Here is a 17,411-nt window from a genome sequence, read left to right on the forward strand (position 1 = left end):
ATTCGCAGGAACGGGCAGTCGGGAAGCAGCGGCCGGAAGCGTTCGACCCGGAAGCTGGTGCAGATGGCAGCAGCAGCCATGGGCAAGCGGTGAACGCGCACCCGAAACTGATCGTGCCTTTCGACCTTCAGCCAATGGGACGAGGACTGGTCGCTCAGTGCGAATACTCCTGATATTGAACGGAACTGCCAAGTTCCCGGACCGGCTTGAAGGAAATGGAGGACGGCGATCTCACGCCTCACCGATCGCACAAGGCTTGTACGGTATCGCCATTCGATACTACCCGACACCCAAGGCCAGGGAACTGGAACAAATGCACCAATTGGCCTTTGTCACGATGCTACGGCACATGCGCCCTCCTCTATGATGGGAGAGTCGCTAAGACGCCGCGTTAGGGAAGAAGTCTTCCTATAGGGATCGCAGTCTCCGCACACCTTTTTATCTCGGAAGCTTTTGTTTTGGCAATCCTGTTTGACCCAGATCACTCTGCGAAGCTCCTCCACCCCCCACCAAAACGACAAAGGGCAGCACCGAAAAATTGAAAAAAAAAAGGCAGATTGTGTACCATTTCGGATATCCCAAGTTTTTTTCTGTTTCTTTATAAAGACCAAGCAGTTTTGACAACCAATCAGAACTGATCAAGTGGTGAATTCGAGAATACGGACAAATTGGAGTGTCCAGCCCCGACAAAATTGGCTGACGGACAACCGAGTCGTGCGCTGAATGGCAACGCCCTCACGCCTTTATCAGAATACCGAGGCGTCGATGCGCACACTAAAAGCACAGTTTTACATGAATTCAGCCAAAAGTCGAGAACGTTTCATTTTGTTTTGACATTTCGTAACGAGACTCGAGGTCAAGACGGAAATTCGCCTCCACGCGGGAGCCTTCTCGGTCACGCAATGTCCCAGTTCCTTCAAGTCGGTCCAAGTAACGGGCGCTGCTGCAGAGATGACGCCAGAAAAAAAACACATTCCACATAGCACGTTGACAGGAGTAGCCCACCGCATCGCGAAGCGTTGTATACAACACATGGGAGTGTTCCATATGGACTAAAACGAGATACACGAACACACCTCACGCACGGCAATTACCTTACTATACTGTGCGTCACGACCTGAAGGGCAGTCTATCATTACAGTTTCAAAGGTCCTCGTGACGGAATAACTGATATACAGACGCATTGCGTGGTAAATATAACTTCATAACGCGGTTCTGCATGCATCCACGTTTGATTTTCGCGAAGGTCTCGTTTGCTGAAATCTGAAGGAAACTCTGGAACTTTCCCTGGGTTTCCAGAGTTCCGCCGCAAGACAGTTCGACCACTATCTTGTGGCGAAGACGTGCACACAATATAAAACACCAACCAAATTCCAACTCTCGATCACCCCAATTCACAGCGGCGCGCAATGAGCCTCTGTTCGCGATGTAGTGCATTTCATTGCAAGACTTTCCACTGAAGTTATGAACTGAAGGGACCACGTGAAGACGGGGAAGCTTTTTTTTCTGGCGCGTCAGTGGCAGTTACCGGGCGCGATAATTGCGCACACATAATCTCAGCTGAACGCCGCCGTTCGAACTTGCCACAAATAGCCTCGCAGGACAAATGCTTCATACAAGGCACTCGGTGGAAGCGTCGTATAACTTATGAGACGACGAGTCAAAAAGGTGCTGTGATCGTCGTTGTAGTTAGCGTGTCGTGGCAACGAGCGCTTCCGTCACGGCCACTTGCGAAAGCATATCTGCACTGCAAGCATCTATTGTTTGAAACGGGGGAGTCTGTACTTCCGCACTTCGCGGTCGCGTGACATGTGCAGAAACGTCACGTATGACGTCACAGCGGCACGCCGCTGTCAACTCGGGTTCTCGCAGTATACAGTGGTGCTGGCAAACACTACTAGAAATATATTGTCTGACAGCTGAATGCGTGCAGGATGTCTCAGCCAACTTCGGCTAAAGTTTCCACAATAGCCCGTTGCACAAGAGGGTTCAAATAGAAAGATAATGTTGGCCACCTCACAGGGCAGGTCTTTTTTGTTGTATTATGACATACGACTTTCTGCTTCCTTCTCAGTAAATCACTGCACATTGCGGTCAAACAAGGAAAAAAATGTCTTTCGAGCGTGTTACATCATTGTCATTACTACGTGTCCGTTAGGTTGCATTGTTCGTATCAAAGAATCGCACAATCGCGTGGGAAACTTCGACAACTGAGGAAGGGACATTCGTTCTCAACAGTTTGCCGCTATGAAGACGCAAACTGTCAGGCGTACAACTTCGGGTGCGCGAACATCTCTTCAGGTATACCAGAGTCGCTGGCGTATTCAAGACCAAAACTCGCTATTGAAATACATTTTCAGTTTTTGCTGCGAATAAAGTGCGCGTTAAGATTCGCCGTTAGAAACTGACCATATGTTAATTTTTTTAAAGCCAGCCATCAGCTAAGTAAGGAATTTCTGGTTGAACGACGTTGCTAGCCCAAGGTGTCATTCTAAACGTTGTCAAACTACGCCATATTGTCGAACTCTGTAATGGCAATCCTTTAAGCCAATCAGAGGGGCCGTAACAGCCCCCTGGACCAATCAGAGTTGACAAGATGGCGGAATTTCGGTAAATCACCCCCAGTCAATGGAGCAGTGCAGATATCGCAAATGGCAACACTGAGGAAGTCGCGCCGCAGAGGCAACGGACCGACGAGCTGCTCTATGCAAACCGGGATAATCAATTTACTCGGTGCCGAGCATGCGCTGTATAGATGTAGAAACCTCGGAGAGCTCTCGCAGAGAGCGCTTATCGAACAAACACAGACCAGCGATGCTGCTTGCAGTATTGTTTCGCATTCGAGGCGAACTCATTCATTCAGCTGTACATTCGTAGATGCAGCGTCTGTTTGCAATTTCTTTTTCTCATTGCTAATCCGCCTTTCTACGGCATTCGACTCGCCCGTAACGATCGATCTCGTGTTGTTTCATGGGTATAACGTGGCCTCCGCGATCAGCTCCAACACGGCGCTGCCGGAGCATATCACGGAGGCCACTTCAGCGTTCAGTAGAGTTCAGTAAAGAGCTGCAGTCGTGACCGCAAGCGCGACGTTGATATAAGCGGCACCAAAACAGCACGAAGTGTTCAAAGTTGTTTCAAAAAACGAAGAAAAGAAAACGCTTTGAGAAAAGGGTGTTTTAGCTTGTTTATAAACGTATTGCTTTTTATCGAATACCAGGTTGAAGGAGGCGTAATTGTGAAAGGTCTGGTTGGTTGCACCATCTGGTGTCACAGAGCTTAACCAGAACGGGAAAAAAAATGTGTTATTAAGACCAAACATGTGCTCAACTGCAGTAAAATGGAAAGTTGACCTAGTAGAAATCCATGCATTATTGATGCAGCACTACAAACGAAGACCAAAAAAACACTGCAGAGTACACAGGACGAGAGCTGTTCAACTTCCTTGCACTTGTAATGCGTCAGCATGGTGATGACGTTCATCTCAGTTATTCTTATGAAGCACATCCGCAAACGGAAAAAAAATATTTGCCTTTACTCATCGCAGATGGGCGAATTTAAAAGTCACACGGTGTCAACTGGCACCGTAAACAATATCTAAACAGTCGCTCTCCTTTGCGGAAAGGGAGATACGTTTACGGCCATGCTAAAACTACATAATGCATTTTCCTGTAGCGAAATATGCACCGTATGAGGATGTGTTACAATCGATTGCAACATGTAGCATATGCCGTTCATGAAAACCGATCAGCACACAGCGTTTTGCATAAATGCCATTAACATATCATATCGCTCTTCGATTGTTACTTTCGCCTGTGTTCGCAACAACCCCATGAAACTGCACGAGATGTGCGTGGCGGCGAGAGGAAAAAGAAAAAGCACTGCGCATGCATAAAGCGAGTGTGTACAAAGTTTTCTGAAGACCACCATAGTGCCCGCCTTTCACTTATTATTACTCCTCAAGGTGCACGCAGTTTTTCGACACCACGCACACAACTCGTCCCGAGCAATACATTCAGCCTGTACTCTCCGCGAATGCATCACCTTTAGCACAGTCCAATTTACTGCTACTGAGGTCGCCAAGTCGACGCTATTATGCACGTCGTTCCTTTGCACTATCTTCTCTCAGTCGCTCCGACATTTATTTCCAACTTATATATTCAGCAGCACAGAGTAGACAGTGACGCCGGCAGGTGGCGCCACTGCACAAGCACGCGATGCAAGCTTCCTCTCCTCTCCACGCGCAAAGAAATGTTTGGTTTGCTGGAGCAAAACGTCAGGACGATTGTTCATACATAAGATTCGCATGTAGGATTGTTCACATATAAGATCGTTCGTACTTGTTTACACATGTAAGGCGAGAGCCTTGTGTGGGCCACGCGAAAATCGCCTTGAACGAAGGGTAGGTAGAAGTGAAGCAGATAAATCACGTGACGTCTAGTGGAGCGAAAGATGCACAAAAGCGAGGGATAGCATGACTGCATGTATATGAAAATTAATCAAGTAAGTCAAAAACTAATTAGTAAAACACAGCTAGTTGGTATAACTATGGAAAACCAATTTAGAAAAGTAGTAAGTTAATTCGCGAAAGCAAAATTGGTAATGTTTCTATATAATAAAAGCAAAATGGGTATAGTGAGTGGAAATTAACAGCCTGACGCTGTTCAACGCAAATTAAGAGAAATTTAATTAGTGACATTTAGTTAGTAGGGATTCATTTGAATTAAGAATAGTAGTATTTGAGAAATTGAAATTACTTGATTATCAGGGCATAGTGGTTATGGCTCAGTGAAAATATTGAAATGATGATGATAACGCAAATTAAGTCAGTATTCAGTCATACGTGACAATTAATAAAACTTAGTTTGTGAACAGTGGATGTCGATATAAAGTGCATATGAGATCGCCATACTGGGTGGCTTTTGCCTTCATGTCGTTTGGGTGAAGACCCCTGCCAGTTTTTTTTTCTGCTAACGTTTATGAAGAATGAATTACATATAGTAATATTATAAAGGCTGCATTGAAATATGACGTTGAACGGTGCAACTAAATTTGCGTTGATTACAAAAAAAGAACGCAACGCAAGATTCACTCTACGCATTGAGCCACGATAAACACCGCCAGATCACGGGTACACGGTGAGAGGAACAGTAGGCGAACTTACTGTCACATGATGCAGCGGAACGATCCTCCCAACGTTTTGCTCCACGCACGCAGATACAGACGCACAGCGCCCGTTCGACTGCGTCGCGTAAATCCCCACTCTTGGTAAGCGACGCGAGACTAAACGCAGCACAGGAGACGAGAGAGGCGCGCCCGCGACCTTACTACTGGGTCTCTCGCTTCCCTCCCAACAGAACGCGCTGGCAGAAATAGGAAACGCGAACAAACATTAGCGGCAACTTTGCGTTCCCGTTCAGAGTAATGGTGCTATAGTGAGGGGACCACCAATGCAACGGGTTAGATGCAAGATCGCGGACGTCTCATTCATACGCGGTTGGACGCACCACCATACTCAACCTTTGTGCACAATAGGTGGATCGGTGTTATACATTGATGCGCTAACTCCTGGCGCTCGTTGTTCCTTTGAACTGACTTGATAAACGCCTCATTCAACCCTCCGTGGTATTTATCGCAATTTACAGTACAGAACCTTACTCATGCGTTATCGAAAAATATGTAACGTGAGAAAAACGTACTATATGCGAGAAACCGTATAATCCGAATTTACTGAAACATCAGGCCGTCTCATTCGATAATAATTTGGCGAACGTTGACACCACGTAATTTCCTGTTTAGAAAAAATATATTGCCACAAACGTCAATAACACTCAACAGAACATTTCCTTCTATACAACGGGAACCTATAGACGATGTTCTACTTTGTTTCCGCTAGGTGTGCTCCGGTCTCCCATATATGCAAGCTGTACCGTCCTTTTGGCACAAGTTAGAGAACTGCCAAAATTAATCCCTCTATAACACAGCGATCCTCGATGCACACTTCCAATAAATGGCTACGTTGAGTGTTTTATCAGCTTTTAAAACTTTTTCGCAATCTACAGGTAATTAACAAATACCATTTAACCCTTCGCGACACGACGTGCTCATTTGGAGACAAGACTTGCTAGCTAATTGTAAATTAAGTATCCTTATTGTTGCTTGTATCACTTTTGAATAAAATACTTTGCCACACCTGATCGCTTTGGTGAAGGTACTAGTACAGTGCTTAATGAAACGTTGGCCACGTGGCATTTCAGCAGGGATTTCATTTTTTTTTCACCTTTTCAAGCATGGTGGCTACCAGCACATGATTACCGCATGTAATTTGAGTAGGTGGTTCAACTCGGTCAATTAAGAAATTTAGCATAATTGACTGTACGACATTTAGATCATATTAACCTTGTAACTAGTATAAACTGCTGTAAAATACACCAATTGATTCTAATGTTTCGAATTGCTTTAAATCTGTCATCCAGAACCTTGGTATCAAGTCATGCAAATTTCGCAAATTTACATACAGTCCATCGTAATACGTGTCGCAAAGGGTTTGAAGCTCACACATACACAACACACACACGTGTTAGCACAATAGAACACGGCATACTTTCGTGAGGGTGCTGAGAATAACACGTAAAACTCTGACAACTAGTAACGGGATTATAAAAGTGAGGATTTACGCGATGCGTATATATTCACGCACATATAGACGCTTGCCAACGCGCGTTGGCATAAAATCAAACGGCAGGGTCTCCGAGATTGGCTCCGGCAACGCGCTGCTGGAGACGATCTCGGAGACCACGTGAACACCCAGCTCTAATGCACGATTGAAACGGAGCGCGGCGCGGCAGTCGTATAATCACCCAAGCCCGGTGCGTTCTCACAGCGCGCGTCATCTCATACGTGCCTTGCCTCATACATTCTATACTTTCTGAAAGCTTTTATATACATATATATACAATAGCGAAACACCACTCGACTCGCGTCCCCACAAGTGTACAGTTAATATATGCACAGTATGGCAACCCGCGCAACCATGCATGTTAACCGCGACGGAGGGACCTTCGTCTGACACTGCAATATCGAAGTTGGCTGCCATTTTACCCACCGTTATGAGCTGAAACGTGTTTCCAACTAGAACTAGTTAATTGAGTCTGCATAGATGGCGCTCTGCGCACGACTTGGTTAACACCATCGGCTAAGCAAGAACAGTTGGACCTGTTCTTAACACCATCGGCTAAGCAAGAACAGTTGAACAGTTGGACCTGATTTTTTTACGTGCTTCTGCTTCCGAAATCTCGGCTACGTAACGAATAAATATTCGTTTGCGTGAAGCCCAAACACGACAGGAGGCATAAAAGTAAAATAACTATTGTAACGCAATTCGTAACGACATCATTCCTTTAGTGGTTGTGAAATGATGTTAAAATCCAACAAGTCCAAGATCACAACCTTCTTCGAATAAATATGAACGTGGGCCTGTTCATTAAATTAACTTTGCCGATTCAAAACTTCACCTCGTGTTGCGGCGTCTTTAGTTTGAAATATGACTAGGTGATAGGTAAGGAACACCTATCGTGTTTGATGCCCAGAACAACACTTTCTCAAATCTAAGACTATCACGCGAGCCATACTGCTGATTAGTTAAACCCGATTTTGAGTCTGTACAGTAACGAGTATCGTATATAACGACTTTACTTACGGCCCCAATGACACTTCGTTTTACCGAGGTTCAACCTGCCGCGTGGCCAAGTCAGTCGCAAAGTGAATGGTCGCAAATTGTCGCAAAACGACTACTTTGGTTCAGTCACTCGCTGGTCTATTCTTCAGTCGCGCGACTGGAGTCGCAGACATCTTAACCAATCAGGTGCGCAGGATCAGTACGTCAGCTTATTTTGCTGAGTAGACGTGAATTCTGCTTGGCAGCTTTTCTTAAATGGGGATAACCGCATGTTTCCGCATGCTTTCCTTTAATGCGAATTACCGCATGTCTTTGCGCATATATGCGGCTTTCTGCATGTACAGCTTTCCACATATACGGCCTGCCGTAATCCAATGATTCCGTATGTACGGAAGCCGTACACACAGAACGCTGGGCTGGACTGGCTTTCTGGTCGTCAGTCGCACATGTCCGCGAGACTGCCCGATGCTACGTAGTCGAAAGTATGAACCTGGCAAACAGCTCGACTATTCGAGTGGTGGCAGCAGCCTCCGGTGTAGTGCAGCACGCAGGTCTCTCCACCGCCGGCGTTCATCGCTCCCCATGCACACCGTCTCTAACCGAGGTTTTCAATCAATCGAGATTTTATGCAGGAGCCCGAACTTATAGATGTGCACCAATACGGAAATATTTGTAACATGTACATAAAGCACCCGTCGCTTCGATATTTTTCGATGACGTTGTCGAGACGATAAAATAAAGCAGGCGTTATCAATTCTGTCTCTGTCCCTTCTTTTTCTCTGCGCATACGCTCTGCGCATGAGCAACGCTCACGTCATGGAGCTTCGGGGACCCCGTTTTCCATGTGATGTATTGTGACATGCTGTTTCCGTGGTGTAGTGTGTATACATGCGTGTGAATGAGAAGGTGTCAATACACCTGCAGAGTTGGCAATATCGCACTCAAAACGTAATTATATGGATTACATTACTGTAGTCGGATACAACTAAAGTCCGGAGAGGCTCTTACCATACGACCGAAGAGCCCCCGTGACTGAAGAAATAGTCGCGCTCATTAATGCACTCCGCAATGTTATCTAAGGGGGAGGTGGGAGCCACCCCTTGGACTCATGACGTCGATCTGGAGAGCGCTCCCATTGGCGCAAGCTTGTGTGCCTTGGCAGAGAAAATGTCGCAGACTTCCAAAGCTGTATTCGACAGTAATTATTTATCAGGAGTTCTTCAATACGTATACTTACGCACTGCAAATTACAGCTGGCCGAAAATAATGACATTGCATTGCTATTACATTCAAAAAGCAATTATTCTAATTTTAAATTACTTCTAAAACAGTTTACCATAACCTGCAGTTCGAGGGATCAGATCTTCTAGGATTTTTATTAAGTGTTTCGAGTTCGGATGTGACGCGAATTTTCTGTGGGCCTCACTCTTTCCCAAGATCGAGGTTTCGCGCCCAGACTGACTTGCCCTTGAAATTTCTTTTTTTTTACAGTTCTTTAAGCTATAAACATAAAAGTCAAGCTCAAAAAAAAAACCGACGAGGCACAGGAAACAAGTAGACAGGATAGAACGCTCACTTCCAACTGGTTCAGTTACCAAAGAATTGTAGGATAATCTGCAGATCGTACGTCATAACAGCAGCAGTGCTCATCACAAAGCTTTTCATATCATTAACTATAACGGCATAGCAATTGAAATTTGCACTCCCGCAAACACACTGACATCTGGCTGACGCAATCTTCATCCTTCAACATTACATGGAACGCCTCTAACAGTTCACGTGCAACCGTTTCCCTGCTGCGTCCTAGCACTTTCAGTTTATCAAACAAAGGCACACAGCCACACACTGCACAAAAGGTGCGCGCCCTTATCGTTTGTCAACGTCAACTCACGCTCTCGGACCCGCTGGTCAACACATCGGCCACTTTGCCCGATGTATGATTTGCCAAAGCTCAATGGCTATTCATATACCACCCCACCGCACAGTCAACGTAATGTCTAGTGTGCTTGGTTCCACAATTTGTAGTCTGTGTAACCTCGTCCGGAATAGGCTCACATCTTAAACAGCTTGCGCGGCGCTGAAAAGACGATAGGCAGATTGTGCCTAGTCGTAACTTTCTCGGGGCTATGCGCTACCTGGTGGATGTAGGGGATCATCTCAGGCCTAGTGTTGTTTACGCGGGTGTTTTTTTCTTCCGGTTCTGGCATTTTACCTTCTGTAGCAACGACTCGGCGGAAGCCACCAGAAATGCGCCAGAATACCCCGAGGACTGCGACCATTGCACTTGCCGATAAACACTGTCGGTGGCTGCACGAAAGCATGACTTTTTGAGGGCGGATTCTAGGCACATGGAAGCGATTGCACGCTTCACAGTCTTTGAATGAGCCGAATGAAACGGCAGTGACGGCTTGCAGGAGCGCGGATTATAAGACCAACACACAAGCGAGTGATACGTTGTTAGCTTCACGTCCAAAAACTGCAACTTCCCGTGTGCCGGAGTCTCGCGTGAGAATTACAACCCCTGTCCCAACAAATTAAAAGATTCTAAGATCTCGCCGCTAAAGGGATCAACACCATTCACCTCAATACCCTCCTGCTTCCTAAGAAGCACCAAAACGTCATCAACATATCTACACATGGCAAGCACCTTGTCACTATAAAAAGCGTTCTTCAAACGCGTGTCCAAGAATGGCAAAAAGATATAGCGTAGGACCGGTGCTGCGAACGAGCCAATGCATATCCCACGTTTTTGCAAATACGTCTTACTCTCAAAATTCACGACGGTGGAGGGTAAATAAAATTCTATAAGCGACACGAAGTTCCCACCAGCTCTATTTCGAAACAGTACTTCCCCATTTTTTTTAAGTGCATCCCTTCACCACAAAGAGCAATTTTATAAAACAAGTCCTCCACATCGACAGAAAAGAAGTACGCCACCGAATCGTTGTTGCGCACCAGATCTATCACTTGACGCGAATTTCCGTTGTTGTTGTAAACGGGTCGTCAATGTCCAAGTTACTTAAATGCTTCATCGAGCACCCGCTAGGGTGCCGTTGTTAGGATCCTTTCTCGCTCACAATTGCTCTGAATGGCACAGCTTCTTTATGTGTTCTTGCCGTAAAAATATCAAACAATTACCTTTACTTCCATGAATGGATCCTGCCAATCTTTTCAGCTCAAGCTTTCTGCACCTCGCTTCTGTTTTTTTTTTGTTTTAGTCACATGGGCTTTCACACTGAAGGGACAACGTTCTTGGAAATGGCCGAGTCAGCTTTTCGACTGAAGTATGGTGGCTAGAATTCTAGCCACCATAACTGAAGCAGTCCAATGGCGTTATGAAGCGTGGAAGCTTGGGCAAGTTGGTAGGACATAACTGAATGCAGGACAACAAACATCCCTTCCTCATCAATGGCGTTACAACAAACATCCCTTCCTCATCGGCTTCAAGCCCGGCCGCGGTGGTCTAGTGTCTAAAATACTCGGCTGCCGACCCGCAGGTCACGGGATCGAATCCCGGCTGCGGCGGCTGCATTTCCGATGGAGGCGGAAACTTTGTAGGCCCGTGTGCTCAGATTTGGGTGCACGTTATAGAACCCCAGGTGGTCGAAATTTCCGGAGCCCTTCACTACGGCGTCTCTCATAATCATATGGTGGTTTTGGGACGTTAAAACCCCACATATCAATCAATCAATCATCGGCTTCAAGCAACCGCAGACTGTTTTCTCTGAGCAACTGTACAAGTGAACCTATAAATAGACTGTTTTCTCTGAGCAACTGTACAAGTGAACCTATAAATACCTTGCGTCGCTGCGTAGGCTTTTTCTTAGTTGAAGCCAAAGGACTGTCCACACCCTGCAGTAGGTACCCTTCCTGCTCCTCGTTTTCTGTTCTGTTAGCCACTCTTCTATCGATAGCGAGAAGTTCACACATGCAGCTCAAGGCAATACTTCGGTCCCATTTTCAAAACACTGTCAATCTCGGCTGGAACGTCCACATCTCCGATGGCTACCGGATCTTGGCGTGCGACTCACTTCCATTTAGGTCGCTTCGGCACATGTGCCAGGGTGGTATACGCCACAGGAACTCGGGTATTTTGCGTAGCTTGTTTTCACTAATACCGCAGGTTATTTTCTCCTATCAGGCCACACGGAGCAGGTCGTTAAACATCATCCTCAGCTGCCTTCCAGAACAGATAATGCGGCACACCCGTTTTGCGTGGTTCGGCGACGGTACCACAACCCCAAATAGGGCACTCGCTTCACTGGGAACGTATCCTTTCCGAAGGCAGAAACCGACGAATCTGATGCGGCACGAAGCAGCTGCAATGTGGCATACGATTACGGCTGCGGGGTCGGTGAAGTGCGGATGAGACGAAGGGCCCATTGTAGAAAAAATATAGCTTAATAAAATGCGTTGCTGGACGAGTTGGCGCATGCCTAAACATAAAAGTCGAGCGCAAACGATAAGGGCGCGCATGTTTCTGCGCACTGTGTGCCTCTGATTGATAAACTGAAGGTGCTTGAACGCAGAAGAGATAAACGGTTGCACGTGAACTGTTAGAGGCGTTTCACATGAATTGAATGGTGAAGACTGCGTCAGCCAGACGTCAGTGTGTTTGCGCGGGAGTGCGAATTTCAATTGCTATGCCGTAATGTGTTATAGTTTTGTTGATATGAACATCCTTGTGATGTGCGCAGCCGCGGTTGCGACGTACGATTTGTATTTTTTTCGTATTTCTTTCGTAATTAAATCAGTTAGTAGTGAGCGTGCTATTCTGCCTATACTTGTTTCATGTGGCTCGTGATTTTTTTTTTCTGCGCTCGATTTTTATGTTTAGACATGCATCAATTAACTCGCCCGCTACAAGCCCAAAATTAACTCGACACAGCCATTGTATCAGTCATTGGCCGATTTGAGCAAGGCGCGCTCGGTCGTTACTGGGGCCGCCGCGGGAGGCCACGACATGTCCACGCTTGCGCGCGCGATCACACTGAAGAGCCATGCATTCGAGAAGGAAAAAAAAAGTACTCAAGGTGAAGAGGGGACTGTGGCGTATTTTCTTTCTCCGTGTCATCGCTCCTTGCTTAGCTTCCAGCACTTTCGTCGGGACGAGAGAAGAGAGAAGCGCGCCACAAATCTTAAAGGGGCCCTGAAACACTTTTTGAGCATGGTTAGAAAATACTGCCCATCTGTATTAGAGGCTCCCAACAAGTCATATATTATAGCGCAGCACGCGGCCTGGAATCCACAGGAAATTATCAAATTCAGCTAAAAACTGCTTTCTCCTCTTTCGACGAATGATGCCATAAGCCCATCTATCAGCCATTGGCTGATTTGAACATGGCGCGCTCGGTCGTTACAGAGATCGCCGCGGGAGGCCGTTACTTGTCCACGCGTGCGCGCGTGATCGCACTAAAAAGTCACGTATTCGAAGAAAGAAAAAAGTGCTCAAGGTCACGAGGCGCGCGTGACGTTTTTTCGTTTGCCCCTCCCATCTCTACCTGCTAGCTTCTAGCGCTTTCGTCGGGACTAGAAAGAATGCGATTGCAGCGTGTGACAAGTCTTTGTAACTCCGCTCGTACTGGACGGATCCTAAAATTTTTTTTAGATGCGGAGCATCTAATACTCGAGGCTTGTAGTGCGGCGCCGTCCGCAAGCTTCCTCCTCCTTCTTCCACCATCTGTGCATTCCTTCCTCCTCTACACACCGCGCGCGCTTCACTCCTCCACCATCTGTGCACCCTTCCTCCTCTACACACCGCGTGCGCTTCTCCTCTTCACGAACATTCGCTAGCTGTATAATGTAGCGCGCATGCGCCGTCACGCTTCGAGAACATCGGCAGCTGACGCGCGCGCATGCGCCGTCGCGCTTCGAGAACATCGGCAGCTGACGCGCGCGCATGCGCGGTTGCGCTTCTCCCCCTTCTCGAACATTCGACAGCTGACAGTGCATGCGCCGTCGCACTTTATATATACTCAAGGTCGGCGCTCGCTCGCTCAGTTGCCGCTCGTCGGTTGGTTTGTACGGCGCGTCGACGTCCAAGGTCGCGGTGAAATGAATTCCAACGAATCCACAAACACAATGATCGACGTCCCTTCGACCAGCGCCGCCCTTTCGCATACGTTTGTACGTGTTCACTCATTTAACACCCCCTCCTACAACCACGTTAACCAATTTAGCCATCGACCCAAGTAAGTCGCAATTTAACACCCCATTTCACAACCACGTTAACCAATTTAGCCATCGACCCAAGTAAGTCGCACTTTAACACCCCGTTAACCAATTATATGCTCCGCATCCTCCTCAGTGTTCCCCCGAGGGAAGCTGCGGGCAATTTTTTTTCGGCGTTGAATTTGTGAAGCAATACGCTTTTTCGGTGAAATAACTTCATGGTTACTCAAAAAAGTGTTTCAGGGCCCCTTTAAACTCTGCTCGTACTGGACGGAGTTTAAAAACTTGTTGCGGCGGTGAATTCATAAGGTGATGAGCTCCTTACATGAATCCATTCCATGGCTACTTGAAAAGGCGTTGCAGGGATCTTTAAAGAGCTCGTTTCGTTGAAGTTCCAGTATCATTGGCCGCGAGCAAAAAAAAAATCTTGTCCGCGACCGAAAAATCGAGAAAAATGCATATAAAAAAATAAAAAATCTTCGGTTCGAGTGAGAATCGAGCCTAGGCCCTTCAGCATGGCAAGCAGATGTTCAACCACAGAGCCTCGCTTTAGCTTGAAGCTAGCTGCTTCAGGGGAAAAAAAGAACACATGAATGTCATAGTTTAAGGCATCTAATATTGCGTGGAAGAAGCGCACAATCGTGCCAGAGGTCAAAACATGCAAATTTCAGACATATTTTATCATAATATGCTGGGGAAAAATATCAACGATCTGAAGACCTGCGTAAGTTCGCGCGTTGCCCCACGGATGCGTAGTCGGCCCTTCACCGATTCGCAAATGGAAGAATTATGGCTTATTAATAGGCACTTGACTGTTCTTGCAGTAGGCGAGGACAGTTTGAAACAGTCATTGTTACGCGCACAGACATGTTATGTTAACAGAGCACAGCTGATGAGCAAGTCTGTGGTCGAGGCTATTTGGTAGAAAACAAACTTGCGAGCTGTGGCTATCTTGCAAGCTGTCCCTTTCAACACACACTCGTAGAAAGCTAAGGTGAAAGTCTTCGATGCGTTCCCCGCGGTGGTGTAGTGGTTAGGGTGCTCGACGGCTGACCAGAAGGTCGCGGGTTCGATCCCAGCCGCAGCGGTCGAAATGGTAGAGGCCCGTGTACTGTGCGATGTCAGTGCACACTAAAGTTTGATTGATTGATATGTGGGGTTTAACGTCCCAAAACCACTCTATGATTATGAGAGACGCCGTAGTGGAGGGCTCCGGAAATTTAGACCACCTGGGGTTCTTTAACGTGCACCCAAATTGTGCACACTAAAGAACACCAGGTGGTCGATACTCCTGAAGCCTTACACTAGGGCGTCCATCATAATCAAATTGTAGTTTCGGAACATTAAACTTGAGATATTATCAATGCATCAGACGCAGAAATTGGCAGTCGACTGCAAGAGTTAGCGCGTGCGGCGAGTGCACGGACCTCCAAAATGGCGACCCCACCACTAACGCACCTCATGGATGACGTCAGGAGCACACCCCCTGTACATAGATTGCGAAAAACATGGCTTTTTTTTTTTTGCCTTTAGGTCATCTTAGGCAAATGCAACAGGAATCCCGTGAGCTTTATTTTGAAGTTCCCTTTTCACACTAACCACACTTTATTCAAAACAAACAAGCACAAAAACTTGCATTCAAGTATAAAACAACAGTATATACAAAACTTTTTTTTTTCTTTTCACTGAAATATCAGAAACTGAGAACAACAATATGCTAAAACAGTAAACCCCAACCAGGGCCTATTACACAACCTTTAGAATGTGCAGGAAATATTGTGGTGGCAAAAGTGTCATAACATGAAAAGCCAGGTGTGCAGTTTTCTCCAGCAAAAAAAAAAAAGATCAGACATTCGGTCACCTGAGCGAACACATAAGTAATGCCGTTTCAAAAGAGTCGGTATTAATGTGGTCCTTGAAAACTGAGAATTATTCATGCAAGGAGAGATTAAATCCGAGCTGTGAGAGTAACTTCATACTGAAAAGTGAGACACACACACCAGAATTCCCAACAGACAGGCGATCCGAATAAATTGAGGTAAGCTTGATAAAAATGTGGCCACATGAAGGTATTTGGCAGACGTTGGACTGACACTTGGTTATAACTTGTAGTACAAAGTTGGACCACAAACCTCATGTGATCTAGGCGTGATACAAACAAACTACGTGAACATTCTTGTTTAGAATATCTGACCAGCAGCACGTGCAGGTTTCTCCCACGCCGTTGCAGATTTATGGGCTTGCAGCAATAATACAGGTTATAATATGTCTTTAAATACTATGTATCACAGTCTTCTGTATTAATGCACAAACTTCAATCAGGTCGCTAAAAAGTAATCGGCAGTCATAATCTTTAAAACCAAGCATGTTTCATAAAACTGTCCAGAGAGAGGATGCGCTAGAGTTAAAAATAAAATCAACTACAAAACACACTTGGGCAACAGGCTAGTGTTCCTCGGCTTGCTTTACAGACAATGCTGCAAAAGCCTACTTGCGGTTGCTTGAGAAAATAGGCTCAAGTAACTTCACGCGGCTATGAACACGAAGAAGGTGAAACCAACTACAGCATCGATTTCGTTGGTCACAGCTATATGAAGCCATGCCACACAAATATGGCCAACTTGACAACAGTTTATGCAATGTGGCCAAACTAGTCTGCAAATAGGTTGTCACCACTTAACTCTGAGCCTGCTGTACAAAATGCCTCGTTTCGACCAGAGAGCTCCGGACAGAAATTACAGATCATAAAATAGCAATCTAGCAAGTTAACCACTCCCTGCTCCATTTTAAAACACAGTTGCGGAAGCCATACCTGTCCAATGAAACTTGCACGAAACGACAGAAACAACCATGAAACGCAGTATCTGTACAAATGCACATACCGCCTGAAGCCTAAAAGTCAAGGCCACACAAGGTGCCGTTCAGTTACAAGTTCATCGCAGGCATTGAAAGGCTTCAACTGCAGCTGCTACTGCATTCCAAGCTGAGATATAGCATCAGCCTTGGTCATATATATGTGGTGGTACTAAACGAGCTTTGATGTGAACAGGTCACATCAAATAGTTGTGGCAACAACAGCGCTTTCATGGCTATGCTGTTGAAGAAGGTCGTTGACGTGCAACTTCGGTAATCCTAGCAAGAAGGAATTGCTTGTCCTTTCCTTCAAGGACAAGCTTGTCCTTGAGAACCTTTTCCATGTGAGCATGCGCAGCTGCCACTGAATAGTAGTAGTAGATGCTGATTCTGAAAAAAGGAAAGAAAAGAATATCATGCTTACAGATGATGAATTAACTAGGGCTTCATAATAGGAATAAGCCTTTAACACAAAGCATTAGCAAAAAGAGCATAGCTATGTGCATCTGTAACTGGGTTGCCAGGTAATTGAAAAGAAAGAATGGTATGGAAAAAAGTTGAACTTTAATCACCCATAGCTAGAGCCAACAGTGTAGCTAGACATTTTTTTGGTGGGTGTGTTCAACCATACTTTATGTAAGTTCTTGCATTTGTTCATGTGTGAGCCTGTACACAGACGCTGACCATTTAATCCGACTTGGGGAGAACC

General features: G+C 46.0%; 3 protein-coding genes across 6 annotated transcripts in view; 1 reads left to right on the forward strand and 2 right to left on the reverse strand.

Annotated features, from left to right (window-relative positions):
• The window catches only part of LOC142767136 (uncharacterized), a 32,721-nt gene extending 24,289 nt beyond the window's left edge, over positions 1–8,432 (forward strand). Inside the window, exon 16 of the mRNA XM_075868355.1 lies at positions 9–8,432. Coding sequence (XP_075724470.1) covers positions 9–93 — 85 coding nt within the window. The 3' untranslated portion in view covers positions 94–8,432. The remainder of the gene's footprint in view (positions 1–8) is intronic.
• The window catches only part of LOC119179430 (uncharacterized), a 144,898-nt gene extending 133,385 nt beyond the window's left edge, over positions 1–11,513 (reverse strand). The window contains exon 1 of the mRNA XM_075868569.1: positions 11,477–11,513. The gene's annotated coding sequence lies outside the window, so the exon portion shown is untranslated. The remainder of the gene's footprint in view (positions 1–11,476) is intronic.
• A 3,893-nt stretch (positions 11,514–15,406) lies between these two features.
• LOC119180380 (transmembrane channel-like protein 7) overlaps positions 15,407–17,411 on the reverse strand; it is a 51,976-nt gene continuing 49,971 nt past the window's right edge. For all 4 annotated transcript variants that reach the window (XM_075868570.1, XM_037431569.2, XM_075868571.1 and 1 more), the window contains one exon: positions 15,407–17,092. In XM_075868570.1, coding sequence (XP_075724685.1) covers positions 16,939–17,092 — 154 coding nt within the window. In that variant the 3' untranslated portion in view covers positions 15,407–16,938. The remainder of the gene's footprint in view (positions 17,093–17,411) is intronic.

This window comes from Rhipicephalus microplus, chromosome 7, assembly GCF_043290135.1.
Source record: "Rhipicephalus microplus isolate Deutch F79 chromosome 7, USDA_Rmic, whole genome shotgun sequence".
Taxonomy (NCBI): Eukaryota; Metazoa; Arthropoda; class Arachnida; order Ixodida; family Ixodidae; genus Rhipicephalus; species Rhipicephalus microplus.